Source organism: Rhipicephalus microplus, unplaced genomic scaffold, assembly GCF_043290135.1.
Source record: "Rhipicephalus microplus isolate Deutch F79 unplaced genomic scaffold, USDA_Rmic scaffold_23, whole genome shotgun sequence".
Lineage (NCBI taxonomy): Eukaryota > Metazoa > Arthropoda > Arachnida > Ixodida > Ixodidae > Rhipicephalus > Rhipicephalus microplus.
Genome location: NW_027464596.1, coordinates 6,372,273 through 6,390,213, shown reverse-complemented (window position 1 = coordinate 6,390,213; position 17,941 = coordinate 6,372,273). Strand labels below are relative to the sequence as shown.

Genomic DNA, 17,941 nt, shown 5'->3' with positions numbered 1-17,941 from the left:
TATATTTAAAGCAGATAAAGTGAGCTGACGTTCTCTAAATGCGTTCTAATTTATTTTTAGGACCTTTTGGTGTGGGCTCCACACAGCGATAGCGTATTCCAATCTCGGACGGACATAGGTTTTGTAGGCAAGCAGCTTGACATCTTTTGTGGCTCGGCCTAACTTCCTTCGTAGGAAGCACAATTTTTGACATGGTAACATGCTGATTGGCAGATGTTATCGTCATGAGGACGCCAGCTCAACTTATCTGTTATAGTTACACCCAAGTATTTAAATTACAGTCTTTCACCAGCATATTATCACCATGTTATAAGCAAACGAAAGCACTTCCTTCTTTTTTGTAATGTCTTTGTAAGTGGATTTTTTAATGTTAAATTGCATACCCCATTTAGAACATCATATGTTTAGAATTTGTAAGTACTGAGCGATATTCACTTGATCTTCTTTGCATGATACCGGACAATAGATTAGGCAGTAGTCTGCAAATAGCTCAACTTTTGCCGGTCATTGGACAACTGATGAAGCATTATCTATGTATAAAGTGAAGAGTAGGGGCCCCAATACAGATTCTCGCGGCACTCCCGAATACACCTCCCGATTTCCCGACATAGCATCTCCCACTCTAACTGCTTGTTGTCAATTGCCTAGATAAGCTCTGATCCAACTGGGAACATTCTCACTAATACCGACATTGTGAAGCTTGAGTAGCAGCTTACGATGTGAAACTCTGTTGGACGCCTTTGAAAAATAGATACATATAACATCGATTTGCATACAGGCATCTACAGCGATACACAAGTCATGTATAGTTTCAATCAGTTGTGTGACTGTTGAAAGGCCACCACGAAATTCATGCTGAAAGGGACATAATAATTGAATTTGTTCTAAAAATTGCCGAATACTTTTTGCCACTATATGTTCAAATATTTTGCAACACACCGACGTGAGTGAGACAGGGCGATAGTAATTGAACATTATTATGTCTCATGTCGTAAGTACGCGGCAATTAGGAAAATACTTCTTGCAATTCTGTTTGCGAAGCTAGGTTTACGTTTAACAACAGAAACTGTACTGAACATGGTGCCTCCGTTTTGGGAAATCGCCACAGAGATGTATTCGATGCAGTGTGCAATTTCATTTCAGGCACTACACGTATTCTAACATAAGGTGCCTTTTATTAAATACTCAAAAAAAGAAGAGTCAGAAAGTAATTTTTCAAATGTCCATAACTATGAGACATATGTCCCAATTTATTCGAGTTTGGCACACTCAGCTGCCAAAATGAAGGTATAGTTATTATATTAGAGATTATTTTTTACCCAACTCTCTTAATTTCTTTTGAGAATGCCTTCTTTCAACATCTTTTTCTTTTCTTTTTTTGTAAGCAATAGCGCATATACCGTCTATAGGATACTGTATGTTTTCTTGGCTAATCCCCTGAAGTGGGTATGTGTGATGGATTCCAGGCTACAAACAAATAAACAAACAAGTCGTCTCAGGTGAATCAATAAGTGGACCGGCGAGGTTCGTTTATTTTGTAACTATTGAAAAATGAATAAAAAGACAATCTGTTGTTTTTTCGTCAGATATGCAGAGTGGTACACAGCAGCTTTATATACCGATGCGTGAAAACAAATGCGCTTCAATAGCTTGAAAGAAAAAAATAAAATTCGAGTGCTATAAAACTGAAACGCATATATCGAACTGATAGCACGGTCTGACGGAGCCCGGTGGAAACAGCGCGCCGCTGTGTTCGTGTTACTTTCCTGTATCCATGAAGTCATGAAGACTTCATGGATACAGGAAAAAAACTCGAAGAAGTAACACGAAGTAACACGAAGAAGCACGACGGCGAATTAACTCGCATGAAAACACGAATTTGCATGCTCCCTAATACTTGCGGCCGTTAAGCGCCAGCGTCCCGTGAATAGATGGGTGAATGAATTGATGTTGCTGTACCGTTTAGATCGGGTGGTGGCTAACGCCACTAAGCCATAATACTTAGTGAACCAACAACTAGATTCATTTTTTTTTCTTTAAACAGTGCGGTGGAGGACAGGTACTTTGCAGTGAAGGGTTTAGTTTGCACTCGTGTCTTGACTTTAGCCACCAATCTGATAATCTCCGTCTAGTCAATTCCACCCACTTAAAGTCTTTTTGCCCTCCGTGTTCCTAAACCCCAGAGCTTTGAAAATCTCTGCGCCATCATCCTGAACTATAGGGTGAAGCCCTTTACAGAACATTATCAAGTGTTCGACAGTTTCCTCCTCCTCTCCTACGCACTGCATACCGTGTCTACCCCTTCGTATTTGGTCCGATATGTCTTGGTTCGCAATACTGCCTTCCTCGCCTCTAACAGTAGAGAACTATCCTGAGTATTGTCATAGGTCCTTTCCTTGGCAATTTCCTACTTAAAACATTGATAGATCTCTACTGCGAACTTCTTAATGATGCCAATTCTCTACATATTGGTCTCTGCTTTCTTCACCTTCTTCTTAACCGATAATACTTTTTGGTCTGGCCCCTTGCTGTTTTCAAACTATTTACCCGCCAATTTTTTGGTTCGCTTCCTCCATTTTGTATCGATATTCTTCATCCACAAGTAGCTGAAAACCTTCCTAGCCGAATGCTCCTCCCTCATTTCTCTCACTCGCTTCCCAAATTTTGTCTTGCTGCTAGCTTCTTTGCCCTCAAATGATGTCCATCATATATCACCTTGTACTTCCTGATTTGGTGTATTCCCGTGAGCTCCTAAGCCAAGCCTACCTATTCCACGTTGCTTAATTTCTAATCTTGCTTGAACTTCTGATCTCATGCACAAGACTGTATTGCCGAATGTCTACTTGCACTCGTCGCACTCGCACTCGTCTACTCGTTCACCCGTAGTCTACTCGCACAGCGCCAGAATGGGGCAGTGGTGAGCGGAGGAGGAGCGCGCGCTGGACGGCCTGAAGACAGCGTAAGCACGCGCACTGAAAAAAAAAATAGAGGAGTCGCCGGGCTAACATTCGTTTTGTGGGTCATGCCAGTAGCCGTTTGGCGCACTTTGAGCTTAGCCCTCGTGCAGTGAATAGAGAGACCGCGCTGAGTCTCAAACTCTCAGTGGCATACAGTACTTATATCGGCAGTCTGCGTCGTCAGCTGCGGCTTCGTAGACCTCTGACACGGGACCTGGGAGCTTGTTTGGACGAAAGCACTAACGGCCTGATAGACACTTCGCCTCAATCATCACAATTCACTCCGTGGATATGCTGCAATTTTTTGGGGAACAAAATTTGGAATAAAGTCGGGACTGGTAGCCGAATGGATGTTACTCTTTCGAGCTGTAATGCGATACCATCTTTAGACGCGCAATTTCTCTCAGCTCTATCAGTTCACTGACGTCATGAGATTTACGGCTTTCGACTGTGAAAACACAGAGTGAAAATAAGCAATGAAGGCCTCGGCCTTCGCCATGATGTCTATGCCATGGCTTTCTTCTTCCATGACGTGAGGAAAAGCATCCGGTTCGTTTTGCTCTTGACATATTAACACATTTATTTTGGATTAGCTTTCGTCTCGAAGAGTGCAAAGAAACGTACTATGTGCACTACACATCAAGCACGCAACTTTTTTGCTCATTTCTTTCATATTTACGTACAGCGTAAGATTCCGCGAGAGGCAGTGCTTACGAAGGGCTCTATTTCTTCCGTTTATCAGGTACGAATTTCTTCAGTAATCCACGGTTTATTGTTTCGGCGCTGGGAAGTGTTGAGACGCGAGGGAATGTAAGTTTTTATTAGGGAAAATAATTTAGTTTTGAAAATATCCCATAATACATTTATGTCTAGCATGAACTGTTAGTTACAAACTGCGGAAACGTTTAGTTCACATGAATATGACGTGTTCTCGCCTTTTTTCACAAAGGAAGACCTTACGGGGCTACGCAGAGCAATGATTCTTGGTGACGCATGGTATCTTAGCGACAACGTCATGATCACTAGTACGAGGAGTCCAGTTGACACACCAGATCAAGTACATTGCAAAAAAAAAAAAAAATCAAGTCCAGTTGCACTGCCAGCCGTAACCCGCATTGGTTTCAGGGGCGAAGCATTTCTTAGCAAATGTCGGCGACTTTAAGCGTATCTATCTATCTATCTATCTATCTATCTATCTATCTATCTATCTATCTATCTATCTATCTATCTATCTATCTATCTATCTATCTATCTATCTATCTATCTATCTATCTATCTATCTATCTATCTATCTATCTATCTATCTATCTATCTATCTATCTATCTATCTATCTTGCCGCTTACGACTTTTAGCTCTCCTGGTCGTTTCGATAGTTGTATAGATGTCAAACTTGGTGTGGCGCAACATGACTGTATGAAGGACATATTTGACTAGCCATAACATGAAAATCATGATATTATGTCATAAATGACATGATATACATTTCATAGTCCTAGAGCTCTTGCGGTGGCTTCACCCACATAATATGTTGCAAAACTCGTATGGTATGACATGATTGCGTGGCGAACACAAGTGACAGACCATAAGATGAAAATCATTATATGTGTGTCATGTAACAATATGACTACATATCCCGGCTGCGGCGGCTGCATTTCCGATGGAGGCGGAAATGTTGTAGGCCCATGTGCTCAGATTTGGGTGCACGTTAAAGAACCCCAGGTAGTCTAAATTTCCGGAGCCCTCCACTACGGCGTCTCTCATAATCATATGGTGGTTTTGGGACGTTAAACCCCACAAATCAATCAATATGACTACATGCCACGCTCATGATGCGCCAGCGGCCGTTTCGCTAGCTTCACTTATGCCAAGTTTCGTACTACGGGACGTGAATGAATGACGAAGGTATGACACTGGTGCAAACATGATAAACATTAAAATACGTGTCAAGGAACAACATGACTACATGCTACGCTCATGATGTACTCGCGGCCATTTCGCTAGATTCGCATGTACCAAACTCGGTATTACGTGAGGCGAACAGATGACATAAGTAAATGACACATGCAAACATGATAATCATGACATGCACGTCATGTACCAACATGACTACATGCCACACCCATGATGCGCTTGCGGCTGTTTCGCTAGCTTCACATATGTCGAATTGGGCATTACGTGACGTCAATGGATGACAAAGGTATGTGTCTAGTGCGAACATAATCATGAGATGCATGTCATGTGAGAACTTGGCTACATGCCAGGGTCAAGGCGCCAACACATTTCGACGTGACGCGGTGTGCGTGCTCGCCGGTGTTCATTTCGTCGCGTCACGCCAGCGTTGCCACGCCGGGCGCCGGTCCTGCCATATACTCTAAGGCGTGCACCACCCTGCGTTGCTTTGAAGCATGCGCCTTTTAGCGCGTGCAGCTTCCCTCCATCACAAATGGAGGGAGACGCAGTGTAGTATGGGTAACGCATCGGGGTGAAATGCAGCATGTCGCCTTTCGCGCCTGTTGCCGTCGGGCCGCACTAACGAACGCTGGTCGCACCGGTGGCGCCTGGCGTACGGCTATACATTGCTTGCGTTTTGCAAACATAGTGTCGCTATGCTCAGCGTGCGCGCGCGTCAACGCTACATTGGAGTATATTGGGCCATTCATGATGCGCTCGCGGCGTTTTGCAGGCTCCACATGTACAAATTTGGTGTTACGTTACGTCAAGAGATGACGATATGTATGACTGGTGCAAACATGAAAATCCTGACATGCGTGTCATCTAAGAACATGACAACATACCACGCTAATAGTGTGCTCGTGGTCGTTTGGCTATCTGCACATGCACTAAATTCGGTGTCACGTGACGTTTATAGATGACGAAGGTCGACGAGACATCCTAACATAATTATGACACGAAAGTTATGTCGGCGTCATTTACCTCCACCTCGTAACGTTGTGCTGATATTAAAGTGACATATCAACATTTTTCACTCGTGCTTCGCATATCATCGATTCCCACTGTACGTGGGATCTGCCAATTTTTTTTAAGTCGAGGGTCATGCGACCCCGATGCATGTATGTAGTGGTATGAATATGGCGTGCATGTTTCAATACAAGGAGAAAAGAATTACGTTGTCGCGGCAGTTTTTCGGGATATTCGATTTCACTCGAGGTCGCTTGTAGGTTTGCAGGCCTGCCATATCTAGGACAGCTTTGCCTGTGGTCGTTCGCCTTACTTGATGTAGGTGTAAAATTATGACTCCCTCCGCTATTTTGTACAATGTAATGTGCACTTTAATAGAGAAAAGTTTCTCTGTGAAGGTGCTTATTTGTAAAGCTAAGGCCCCTCTTATGCACCGTAGAACTAGCGAGTCCATTTTTTTTCCCCTCAGACCTGATGCTTGAGAAAGGCGTGGCATAGAACACAGGGCTTATTACGTATGCTTAGGTTGGTTTGAGAGAGATTCTATCCTTGAAGCCACGTCCTTTCCGCGCAACGCTTCCAAATAACCGAAGGGCTTGCGGGGCAAGTCCTTGATTTTCTTAGCGAACTTCGGCGACATTGAGCGTATCTATCTATCTATCTATCTATCTATCTATCTATCTATCTATCTATCTATCTATCTATCTATCTATCTATCTATCTATCTATCTATCTATCTATCTATCTATCTATCTATCTATCTATCTATCTATCTATCTATCTATCTATCTATCTATCTATCTATCTATCTATCTATCTATCTATCTATCTATCTATCTATCTATCTATCTATCTATCTATCTATCTATCTATCTATCTATCTATCTATCTATCTATCTATCTATCTATCTATCTATCTATCTATCTATCTATCTATCTGTCTGTCTGCCTGCCTGCCTGCCTGCCTGCCTGCCTTCCTGCCTGTCTATCTATCTATCTATCTATCTATCTATCTATCTATCTATCTATCTATCTATCTATCTATCTATCTATCTATCTATCTATCTATCTATCTATCTATCTATCTATCTATCTATCTATCTATCTATCTATCTATCTATCTATCTAGCCGCCTACGACTTTTAGCTCTCCTGGCCGTTTCGAAAAGGTATCGATACCAAACTTGGTATGGCATAACATGACCTTATGAAGAACATAAATGATTTGTCATAGAATGAAAAACATGGCATGTATGTCATGAATGTTATGATTTACAATTCATGGTCCTACAGCTCTTGCGGTTGTTTCGTTTACATGGCTTTTTGCAAAACTGGTACGGTAGACATGATTACAAGACTAACACAAGTGACAAACCCTAACCTGAAAATCATGACATGCGTGTCATGTAACAACATGACTACACGCCATGCTCATGATGTGCTCGCAGCCGTTTCGCTAGTTTCTCATATACCAAATTTGTTAATACTGTACGTGTATGGAGGACGAAGGTATGTGACTTGTTCAAACTTGATAATCTGGAGATGTGTGTCATGTAACAACATGATTATGCGCTACGCTCATGGTGCGCTCGCGGCCGTTTAGCTAGCTTCACATGTATCAAACTCGGTATTACGTTACGCGAACGGAAGACGTAGACTAATGACACATCCAAACATAATAATCACCACATGCGTGTCATGTAAAAACATGACTGCATGTCACACTGATGATGCTCTTGCGGTCGTTTCGCTAGCTTCACATATGCCAAATTCGGTATTACGTGACGTCAATGGATGAAGAAGTATGTGACTGGTGCGAAAATGATAATCATGATATGTGTCATGTGAGAACATGACTACCACAGTCAAGGCGCCAATACATTTGGACGTGACGTGTTGCGTGTGCTCACCGGCGTTCAGTTCGTTGAGTCACGCCGGAGTTGCCACACCAGGCGCTGGTGTTGCCATATACTCGCAGGCACGCGCCGCGCTGCATTGGTGTGACGCATGCGCGTTTCAGTGCGTCCGGCGTCCTCCGTCCCGAAAAGAGGGAGACGCAGTGTTGTCTGGGTAACGCATCGGCACGAAATGCAGCATGTCGCCTTTCGCCCCGGTCGCCTTCGGGCCAAGCTGACGGACGCTGGTCGCACCAGTGGCGCCTGGCTTCAGGCTATACAGTGCCCGCGTTTTGCTAACAAAGTGTCGTTATGCCCAGCGTGCACGCGCGTCAATGATACATTGAAGTATATTAGGCCATTCATGATGTACTCGCGGCCGTTTTGCTAGCTCCACGTATACAAAATTCGGTATTACGTGACGTCAATGAATGACTAAATATATGAGTCGTACAAACATGATAATCCTGACACGCGTGTCAAGTAAAAACATGATAACATGCCATGCTCAGAGAGTGCTCACGGGCGTTTAGCTTACTCCACATAAACTAAATTTAGTATCACGTGGCATGATTGATGACAGAGGTAAACGACACATCCAAACATGATAATCATGCCACGGAAGTCACTTACGGCATCATTTACCTCCACCTCCTAACATTGTGTTTATTTTAAAGTGTTTATTCAAAGTTTATTTTATCAACCTTTCTCATTCTAGCTTCGCATATTATCGATTCCCACTGTACGTGGGCTCTGCCAATTTTTTTATTATGCAATCATTTTATATGATTGCTGAATTATATTCATATTGCTGAATAATATTCAGCAATATGTACCTCACTCATCACAATGAATTTAAGTTACGAAGGACGTCACTTGTTTCAGCACGATCTAGAACAAATTATGGTACTCAAACTCTTGACCATCAAATAGTAGATATATGTAACAGTTTTCCTTCTGTAAAGGAATTATCACAGATAAGCAGATCTGTACATTATTTTAAAAAGCATGTAAGGTTACCCTTCGATCCAGGATGAAGTGCTTGATGCAATATGTTTTGCCACTTGCGATGCATACTTTTGTTCACCAGGTTGTACTTCACTGCATTTCAATTGTTAAGCTACGCACATTGTTAGCTCCACTTGAATTCTGAATTATGATGAATACTATTGCACCTCTTCATTCTATAAATCTATTCACAACTTTATTCTGATGGACATATCAACATGAAATGGTGTTTTTAGGTTTTCGTACTTCTATAGCGATATTGCTTGAAATTCCATGACTTCTCTACAGTGATGCTGATGAATTGTGCTGTACTGGATGTGTTTCGCTTTCCTCACCACTGTCCTTGTTTTTTGTTTTTCTTTTGGGTTTTTTGTTCCCGAAACTGTTTACACGAGTATATGTCTCACTCCTTTTTTTTGTTTACGAGCCGGGATGTAGGCCTAGTCAGGAAACAGTTTCGTCTGTTCCCTTCTGCCTCATCTCGGTGGCATGTAACTGTTGTGTACACATGCCAGAATAAACTATTAATATTTCGTCTATTCTCTTGAATAAACAGTTTCCTCTCTACTTTTTATCGAATTCCCAGCTGTGCTCGGTACGGTGTGACTTTCGGTTTTGAGACGTATAGTTATGAATTTTGCGGAGAGCGTGAAGGACCCCTACTGGCAGCATAGATAACCAAAGTGTTCTCCGCAATCCGGTGGTATCCTCGATTTTCGCATCACTACCCTGGTTTTTCCAGAGGATGATGTGTTCCGCATACATACTGAATTTTAATTCTTCTGGTTCTCAGAGCAGCAGGAATCCCCACAACACCATATACAATAGGAGAGCAAAGAACTGAGCCCCACGGCTTAAACCTGCTACCTAAATGGATTGGGGGCGGATAAACGTTTCGGAATCGAAAGTAATGTACAACAACCTCGGAAGAGAGCAGCGCTTCGAGATAGGTGATAGTGCACTTCAAGTTGTAAAATACTATGTCTACTTAGGGCAGGTAATAACCGCGAAGCGGAATCACGAGATTGAAGTGACTAGAATAAGAATGGGGTGGAGTACATTTTGCAAGCACTCTCAAATATGACAGGTGGATAGGCCACTATTCCACAAGAGGAAGGTATATAACAGCTGTACCTAGCCGGTACTTAGCTACGGACTAGAAACCTGGAGACTTACAAAAAGGGTTCAGCCTAAACTGAGGATGACGCAGCGAGCAATGGAAAAAAATTGGTAGGTGTAACCTTAAGAGACAAGAAGAGAGCAGAGTGGATTAGGGAACAAACGGGGGTTAAGGATATCATAGCTAAAATCAAGAACAGAAAAAGGAAATGGGCCGGGCATGTAGCGCGTAGACAGGATAACCGCTGGTCATTAGGGGAGCTGACTGGATTCCCAGAGAAGGGAAGCGGGTTAGGGGGAGACAGAAGGGTAGGCGGGCAGATGAAATTAAGAAGTTTGCGGGTGTAAATTGGCAGCAGCAAGCACAGGACTGAGTTAACTGGCGGAACATGGGAGAGACCTTTGTCCTGCAGCGGACGCAATCAGGCTGATGACGATGATAGAACGTTTAGGAACTTCAAGCGGGAATTTTCATCTGACGAAAAGCCCTTAATGTAACCGTATTTTTCCTCTGCTACCCCGATTTCTTGAAGACCACGGAAAATAGCGTGTAGCTTCGTTTATGAAATTATCAAATACCTAGGCATTAGTCAAGTCTGCGAAGTATTACTTTAGCATCTAAGGAACGCGATTCGATTATATCATAATTGAATAGGAGCATGACGTCCTGTCTGCACAAGCGTTTTCTTCTATGAAGCACGTAAGCAGGGTCTGAAATACGTGCTCCATGATTCTTGCTATGCACGAGATTAAAGAAGATATGTCTCCGATTTCCTATTCTCGCTGCTGATGACGAAAACACGCTGAAGTTACGGGTCTCAAATTACGTCAACTGGTATACGGTATATAATAGATCCTTTATTTATCATCAAGATGAGGAGGAAGGCTGGGAGAAAAAGCTGTCAACCGGTTTCATACCCATTCTTTTGAATACCGTTTTGAGAAGGTTTTGCCTCCACAAAATTTTTCCTCCACATAGTGAGTATTATTCGACTAATTTGTCCTTGATGCGAAACAAGGAAAGAGGGGAAGAAAGTTGACTAGGTCTACGCATATTAACAATTATCCATCCATCTTCTTCAGAGAACCTTGGTTTTTCACCTAGGTGGGTGTCAACAGTTCTTTGTCCATTGCGTCGGAATGCATTGCCGTGTTACAACTGATGTGGACCTTCCTGTCAGGTGACATATTGTATTCTGGAGCACGTTTTTCACGAAAGTGCGTGCAGTCGTTCGTTCTCGAGAACGCGTGGTGGAATCGTCCGATTAAACAGTTACACAGGTTAACGTAAATTCTGGTTTCCAGAGAAATGCGCGACGAAAAGAAGGTTTGGATCCCCGGGACAGCTCATCGATGCGTACTCATGTTATCAGTCGAATAAGAATGGTTGCAAGTCTAGGACACGTCGTGTGAAAGACGTCAAAGCTTTGTCACAAAGGTGAAGCAATGAACGCGAGAGCAACAATTTGAAAGGTCACGCGCAGAATGGTAAGCAGATCGAAGCGTGCCCCGCGTTTCTCGCGCAGAAATTACGCACGAAACGTAGTCACAAGTCCGGATGCACGTGAATAAGCGTTACTTCGCCGAGTCCCAAAAGCGCGCGCTTTTCGTGAACGGAGACTGCAATGATTGCGGTGATCTTTCTGCGCCCGGTAGCTACAGCAGAATCATTCCACGTAAAGCCCGAGGCCAGCCAAGGTCTGGAATGCTCCCCTCCTCGCCACCGCGAGATAAGAGCGCGCGAGGGAGCGTAGCTTCTTTCGCTAAGCCGGGAAAAGTACGCGTAGGAGATTAGAGCGGGCGCCGCTGCGTGATGAGGTGACGTGCGCTCATGGTGTTAGCCTTCTGGTAATGCCGAAAACACAGCTGCGCAAGTAGTAGTTATAAATATCTCGCCGTTTAAACGACGAAGAAACGTTCTCCGGGGTGGTTTGGTGGTTAACGCCTCGCATTCACGACGTAGAAGTCCCGTGTTCGATTTCGCGCGGCGGTATGCTTTTTTTCTTTTTTCTTTCATGCGTTTTTTTATATGTAGATACATATACATATACGATGGATGACACCGTTGCCAACGCCTGCGGCAAAATCCAGCTGAGAGTACCCATGCAAACGCTAACACAATAATACCTTTATTCGCAAACCGCAGCGTGCTTCGCGGAAAATCCCTGTATCTTCGTTCATAACCAAGGAGCCGACACAGACGAGTGGCGATGTCCCCAGACAGCTTGTAACGTGAATGAAAAGCGCCTCCCGCGAAACGAAGTGGTTAGTCGTGCGTGATGTCGATGGGAGGAAGGACACACAGGCGCAAAGGATCCCGGGTTCGGAAGTGCCAGAATCCGCGAGATCGGGCGCTTCTATGCTGCAGCGATGCAGTTGCTTGTAGTTTTCCGTCACTTGGCTGCGCACACCAGTTCCAGAAAGCTTTAGCTGCTCATAGTGCACATTTTTCTGGATTTTGAGTCGAATGCGTAAGGGTTTGACATTGAAGAGTTATTTAAGTGTTGCACTGAAAAGAGAGATTTAAGTAATGTCATTGCTCTCCCTATTTCTTGCATATGAAGCATTTCACAGAGAAGTACAAGATCGACGCACAAGATATGTTCGATGCGCTTAGGGTAAGTTGCAAGATGAACCGTCGGATGGTAAGCTGACCAGTGTGAACGGATGACTGCTACTTTGTGTTGCCGCTGTTTCTGTTGTCTGTCTCGCTTATGTTGTCTTAATATCTGCTTTGCTGGCGCTTTCATACGCTGTATCATTGCTGCTTAATTTACCGTTATTTCATTCATCTGTCGAAGTGTTTGAGAGCAGCTGTACGCCTTACTTGTGGATCTTTAGTGGATAAAAAGAAGAATAAACTGCATATATAATAGTAAACCTAGAAACAAAAAAACTTCATCGTAGGAATGATTGATTGATTGATATGTGGAGTTTAACGTCCCAAAATTACCATAAGATTATGAGAGACGCCGTGGCGGAGGGCTCCGGAGATTGCGGCCACCTAGGGTTCCTTAACGTGCACCCAAATCTGAGCACACACGCTTATAACATTTTCGCCTTCTTCAGAAATGCAGGCACCGCAGCCGGGAATCGATCCCGCGACGTGCGAGTCAGCAGCCGAGTTCCTTAACCACTAGACCAGTGTGGCGGGGCCAGCGTAGGAATGACGTAAAAAAGTTGGAAGTATCAGAGGATATACATCGGAGAAAAAGAATTACTAGAGATGAAAATGGGACGTCCTGTTCTAGGCGCCCCTATTCCGATGGCGAATGCGAAGTGAAACGATGCGCTGCATAAATGAACACTGATAAGGGACAAAAGACCATGACTTGCAAGGCCCTTGCGCACTAAAAAATTTTATTCAACCGCATATGCTTGTTGTTTCTTTATTTGCAGTTACTGCAGGCCCTCCTCGAGCCCATGCAGGAGTGAAATACAAATATACAATCAAACAGTGTTTACTTATACAGTGAATATCATTGCATAACTGAAGTAATATACAAACAGGAAGTACACAACCCGAAAGTAATATGAGTGTTTAGTACATAATAATTTATGACAGACAACAAAATTTCGCAAAAACTTTTTCAATACACACAAGTCTCTTAAATCATACACAAATCAAGTTATTTTCAATAAACATCGTCTCATCAAAATACTTAAACTCTCAACATGTTTTATAAATCAATCCGTCGAGGCAGCATTAACTGCCTCTGCAGCTAGTGAATTCTAGTAAAAAATAGCGCGAGGCAAGAGAGTGAACATTGGGCATTAGAGTGGCTAATTCGCTACCGGGAAGTTTTCTCGCGATTCGTACTTACTGAAAGATTTCAAGGTTGCTTAAGATTGTGTTCCCGTGATAATTGAAGTCCCCATGGTAATGTTAGTGGATTAATTTTAATCTGGGTACTATTCTGCGTTGCTCGAGTTCTGGTAGGCTTGCCTTAATACGTACATTTTTTAGACCAGATTGTCGGGAGTTCACGAAAAAAATAAAACGTGAATATATATTTTTGATTCTTTTCATTTTGTTAAATCAAATATTGTTGCTGAGGGCTCCAATTAATGTCGGCATGCTCTAATTGTAGTCACACTAGTCACACACACACACACACACACACACACACACACACACACACACACACACACACACACACACACACACACACACACACACACACACACACACACGCACGCACGCACACACACACACACACACACACGCACACACACACACACACACACACATATATATATATATATTTATATATATCTGGCACTACTGTGAGTCATATATACTAATATACCTTCCCGCAGTTGTAGTGAAGGTGCGAGGTGCGACGTATTATCACAAATTCTTCTCGTCGCGCAGGAAAAAAATCGAACTGATCCCATCATGGGGCGACCGGTTTGTTCAGTAAGTCAAGAAACATGCAAAGCTGTAGTCTTTACTAGCTGACGCGTCAACACTCAAGGTAGCTCAGGGGAGCGACTGCGTACTGACCCTGCTCGAGAGTACGCTGGTGAACTCTGCTTGGCGCCGTGACAGTCAACGGGCATTATAAATGGCGCGTACTGAATTTGTTTTTTACTTTTAATCTTGTTTTATTGCGTCCCGTATACATGACTATAGTAACTTCCTAAAGAAGTGATAGTACCCTCCTGTGTAGGGTGGGTGGTGGAAAGACATGTGAACACAAAGATGGAGCACTCTCTATTTATGGCACCAAACATCTGAAGTGTGGATGCCTAGAGACGCTGAATTTCTCCATTACCGAAAAAGGTGCTTTGGGATGTTTCTTTGCCCAGGCGAAACCGCACAAACTAAACAGCAAAGAATACATAACGATGATTGTGATCGCGTGATTACAAGGACCATCACATCGGTTAAAAAAAAAGCGAAGAAAACGGGATCAAAGTGATTTCTTCAGCTACTCAAAAACTGTGCGGGCTGTGCAAGAAGGCAAATGCTGAGCAGCTGCTGCAGGAAAAGAGTGACATTGCGCATATATATAACTGTGTAGAGTGCTTATCTGGCACAGTGCATAGAATTACTCTTACATGCTACAAGACGTAAGTCGACTAATCCGGCCAGTGCCTGAACAGAATGCTGCGGAAACATGAAGTTTTGGTAGGTCAGCTGACGAAGTTCGGTGATTTAGCAGTAGACTATTCTAACTGTATGTCAATACCATGTTTCCAGAAGAAGCTAGGACGTCTGGGAAATAAAGGAAGGAAGAGAGAAGTGAATCAAGCGTTCTTTATGAATGAGAGACTGGCTGCAGTTGTGCAAGCGTACCCTTTTTTTGCGCTAGATTGAGTCAGCGTTAGGCATTTAATGCGAAAGCATATAATGTCTCACATTAGCGCACGTCCGTCCGTGTATTGATCAGTGCGAGCTGTGGTCGCTCCCCCTTACCCTCTCTGAAAAGTCCCGTTATGGCCGACCGGCGCATAGCAACAGTTGTTTCGCCACTTCTGCAACCCCTCGCCTGTATATTTTCACCATCATGTTATTTATATCGAGCGCAAAAACAAAAACGAAAATAATCGAATAGGAACAAAAGAGATGAAAACACAAAAAGATGTGGCATAATCAGTCGAACGATCACAAGTTTCGACCGAACACACTTTGAAACTGACAGTGGCCCCATCAATGTCTTTTTATGCTAAGTGGGGGCGGGTTAGCAAGAGAGGAACACTGCAGTTTTGCATATTTCTTGACTTAGTTAACAAATCGGGCCCTATGTGACACATGAATCTGATCAGTGAATCTGATTAGTGCTTGCGTGATACGAAATGTTCGTTAAGATACGTGGCAACTCTCGCTTTTTATCATTACCCACAGCATACACATATCAGCTTCTGGAAGTTTTCTGTAGTGACATATGTTTTATAATTATTGTTGTGTTGCCCTTTCAGTCAAAACTCAGCCTGTTTTACTTACATATCGAATTCTTAAGATCATCTGAAGTTTATGAATCTCACAACATTTTACGTGGAAACACGCGCGGTCTCAAGATTCGCGTTTCCGTAAGTGAGCAATTTCAAATTCGCTAGCACCGCGCTGTCTGTGTTTGTATGCTTACTGATAGGTAGCAGCACACAGCAAGCAGTTTGCTTGTTGAGGGCTTTGAGTGGAAAAGGCATCCACGTCGAGATTGTGCATTGCATGTAGAAATATTTGTTGATATCCTGTTGCGAAATGGTCATGGCAATGAAATGCGCGTTGGCGGCCACAATTCAAGCCTATCCACTAGTTTCGTCTATGCTTCGCCTTTACCTTCCGAACAGCATTGTTCAACGGATTCATATTCGACGATATTCATGTTCCGGTCGTGAACATCCTAATGCAGTAAATTGCCCCGGCTATGTTGGTAAATGTTTGTGTTCTGTTGAAGAAACGATTTCGTGTTCATGACAGCGCAAGTAATTATGAAGGTGCAATGTGTTGAAGAAACGATTTCATGTTCATGACATCGCTAGTTCCAAACAATCGACGCGTTACAATATGTTCCAAACAGTCGACGCGTTAAGTATTTGGTTTCATGTATCAGCGATGGCGCTACTCGCTATCGGCCTACTCATTTGGCAAATCCGTCAGTCAGGGTCGGTATATACCACCTAGGAGTGCGATTCAATTCATACGTAAGTTCTAGTTCATGCAGCTTTCTGCAGCTCGCAGAGGGTTTCGCAGAGCATCGTTCATGAATGGTAAAAGAGCTGAAATGCTACCTCTCACACCACGGCAATTAATCAGGTCAATATATTCGATGGTTAGGGAGAGAGTATCTTCGTCTCATGTGCACTTCAGTGCAGCGGATGACTTTAACCAGTGAAACTAGCACGAGCCGTTTGTCTGCACATCCTATGTGTTGCTATGCTAGCTGATGGGTCAGCCCCTCTCCGCGGGCCACCGTGAATTGGACTGCTCACTGCCTATCGTGGGCAATGCAAATAGCGTCACGTCATTCGTCATGCCTTAGCTAGAACTCCAAGCTTGACTTTTCTCGTTAAAAGCGTTACCAAAGCTGCCAGGCGATTGCGAGGGCTAACGTATATAATGCATGATCATAACCATCATCAGTCACAGTATTCACAGGAGCGCTTGCCGTGATGACGGGACATGCTCTATGAAAACTGTCTCGCAATATCTCGAAGTAATAATTATGGCTTTCGAGTCGCAATGAGCAAATCCGTGAGGCTCCACTTAAGTCTTTTCTCCTGTTTTAGTTCTCCTGTATAGTCTCACCTTGGTTGGTTTCACTTACCTGCAAATAGACAGACGCAGAAATTTACACTTATTTAATAGATATGATTCAGATTGTAAATAGTAGCCCATATCTATTTTCAGACATATTCTGTTTGCAGCTAATGGCAGCTGGTACATTTTTCCCCCTAGAACAGCGCTCGTGGTGATCATAATTTGGATACAACATTCTGATAGATAATACAGGTGTTTATGTTATTATTGCTACTTTCTTGCCTTTACAGCGCTGCGCTGGTCACCTGCTTCCAAGAGATGGCCGTTACATGCTGGCATGTATTTCTTACCTTGAATATTTCCTAACTGGATAAATTTTGAGAACCTTTACACGTCGAAATAACAGAGTTCTCTAGAGCACTGCGTAGCAGTGTGAAGAAATGGAGTGCGGAACCCTTCAGAGTGAAAACTTCAGAAAACACGAGCTTCTGGCTCACTCAAACTTGTTTGGAAAAACCAGCATTCTGCCGCGGAAAGTGGATTTTGCTTACGAAATAAAAGCAAATCAAGAAAGAAATCCGGGCTTGTTTTATTGCACATATACCAAAAGTTTATTGCATTCAGCAGTGAAGTCTACCTAGCATACAAGCTCACCAGGAGCCATTGCCACTGTAAGTACTCTTGCGAGATCACTGATCCTGGTACTCCCGCAATCTATCACCGACTGTTTCGTAGATTGAGCAAGGCCAAGGGCCTAGCCACGCACTAGCACAAGGCATCGCATGTATTTGAAATGGAGCCATAAAAATTCACTTTGAAAGTTTTTTTTAAAATTC

At 43.2% G+C, this 17,941-nt stretch overlaps 1 protein-coding gene across 2 annotated transcripts in view; it reads left to right on the top strand.

Moving 5' to 3' along the window:
• LOC142786413 (uncharacterized) overlaps nt 1–17,682 on the top strand; it is a 128,688-nt gene extending 111,006 nt beyond the window's left edge. For both annotated transcript variants that reach the window (XM_075884099.1, XM_075884098.1), the window contains 2 exons: nt 12,463–12,516; nt 17,396–17,682. In XM_075884099.1, coding sequence (XP_075740214.1) covers nt 12,463–12,516; nt 17,396–17,479 — 138 coding nt within the window. In that variant the 3' untranslated portion in view covers nt 17,480–17,682. The remainder of the gene's footprint in view (nt 1–12,462; nt 12,517–17,395) is intronic.
• The last annotated feature ends 259 nt before the right edge of the window (nt 17,683–17,941 follow it).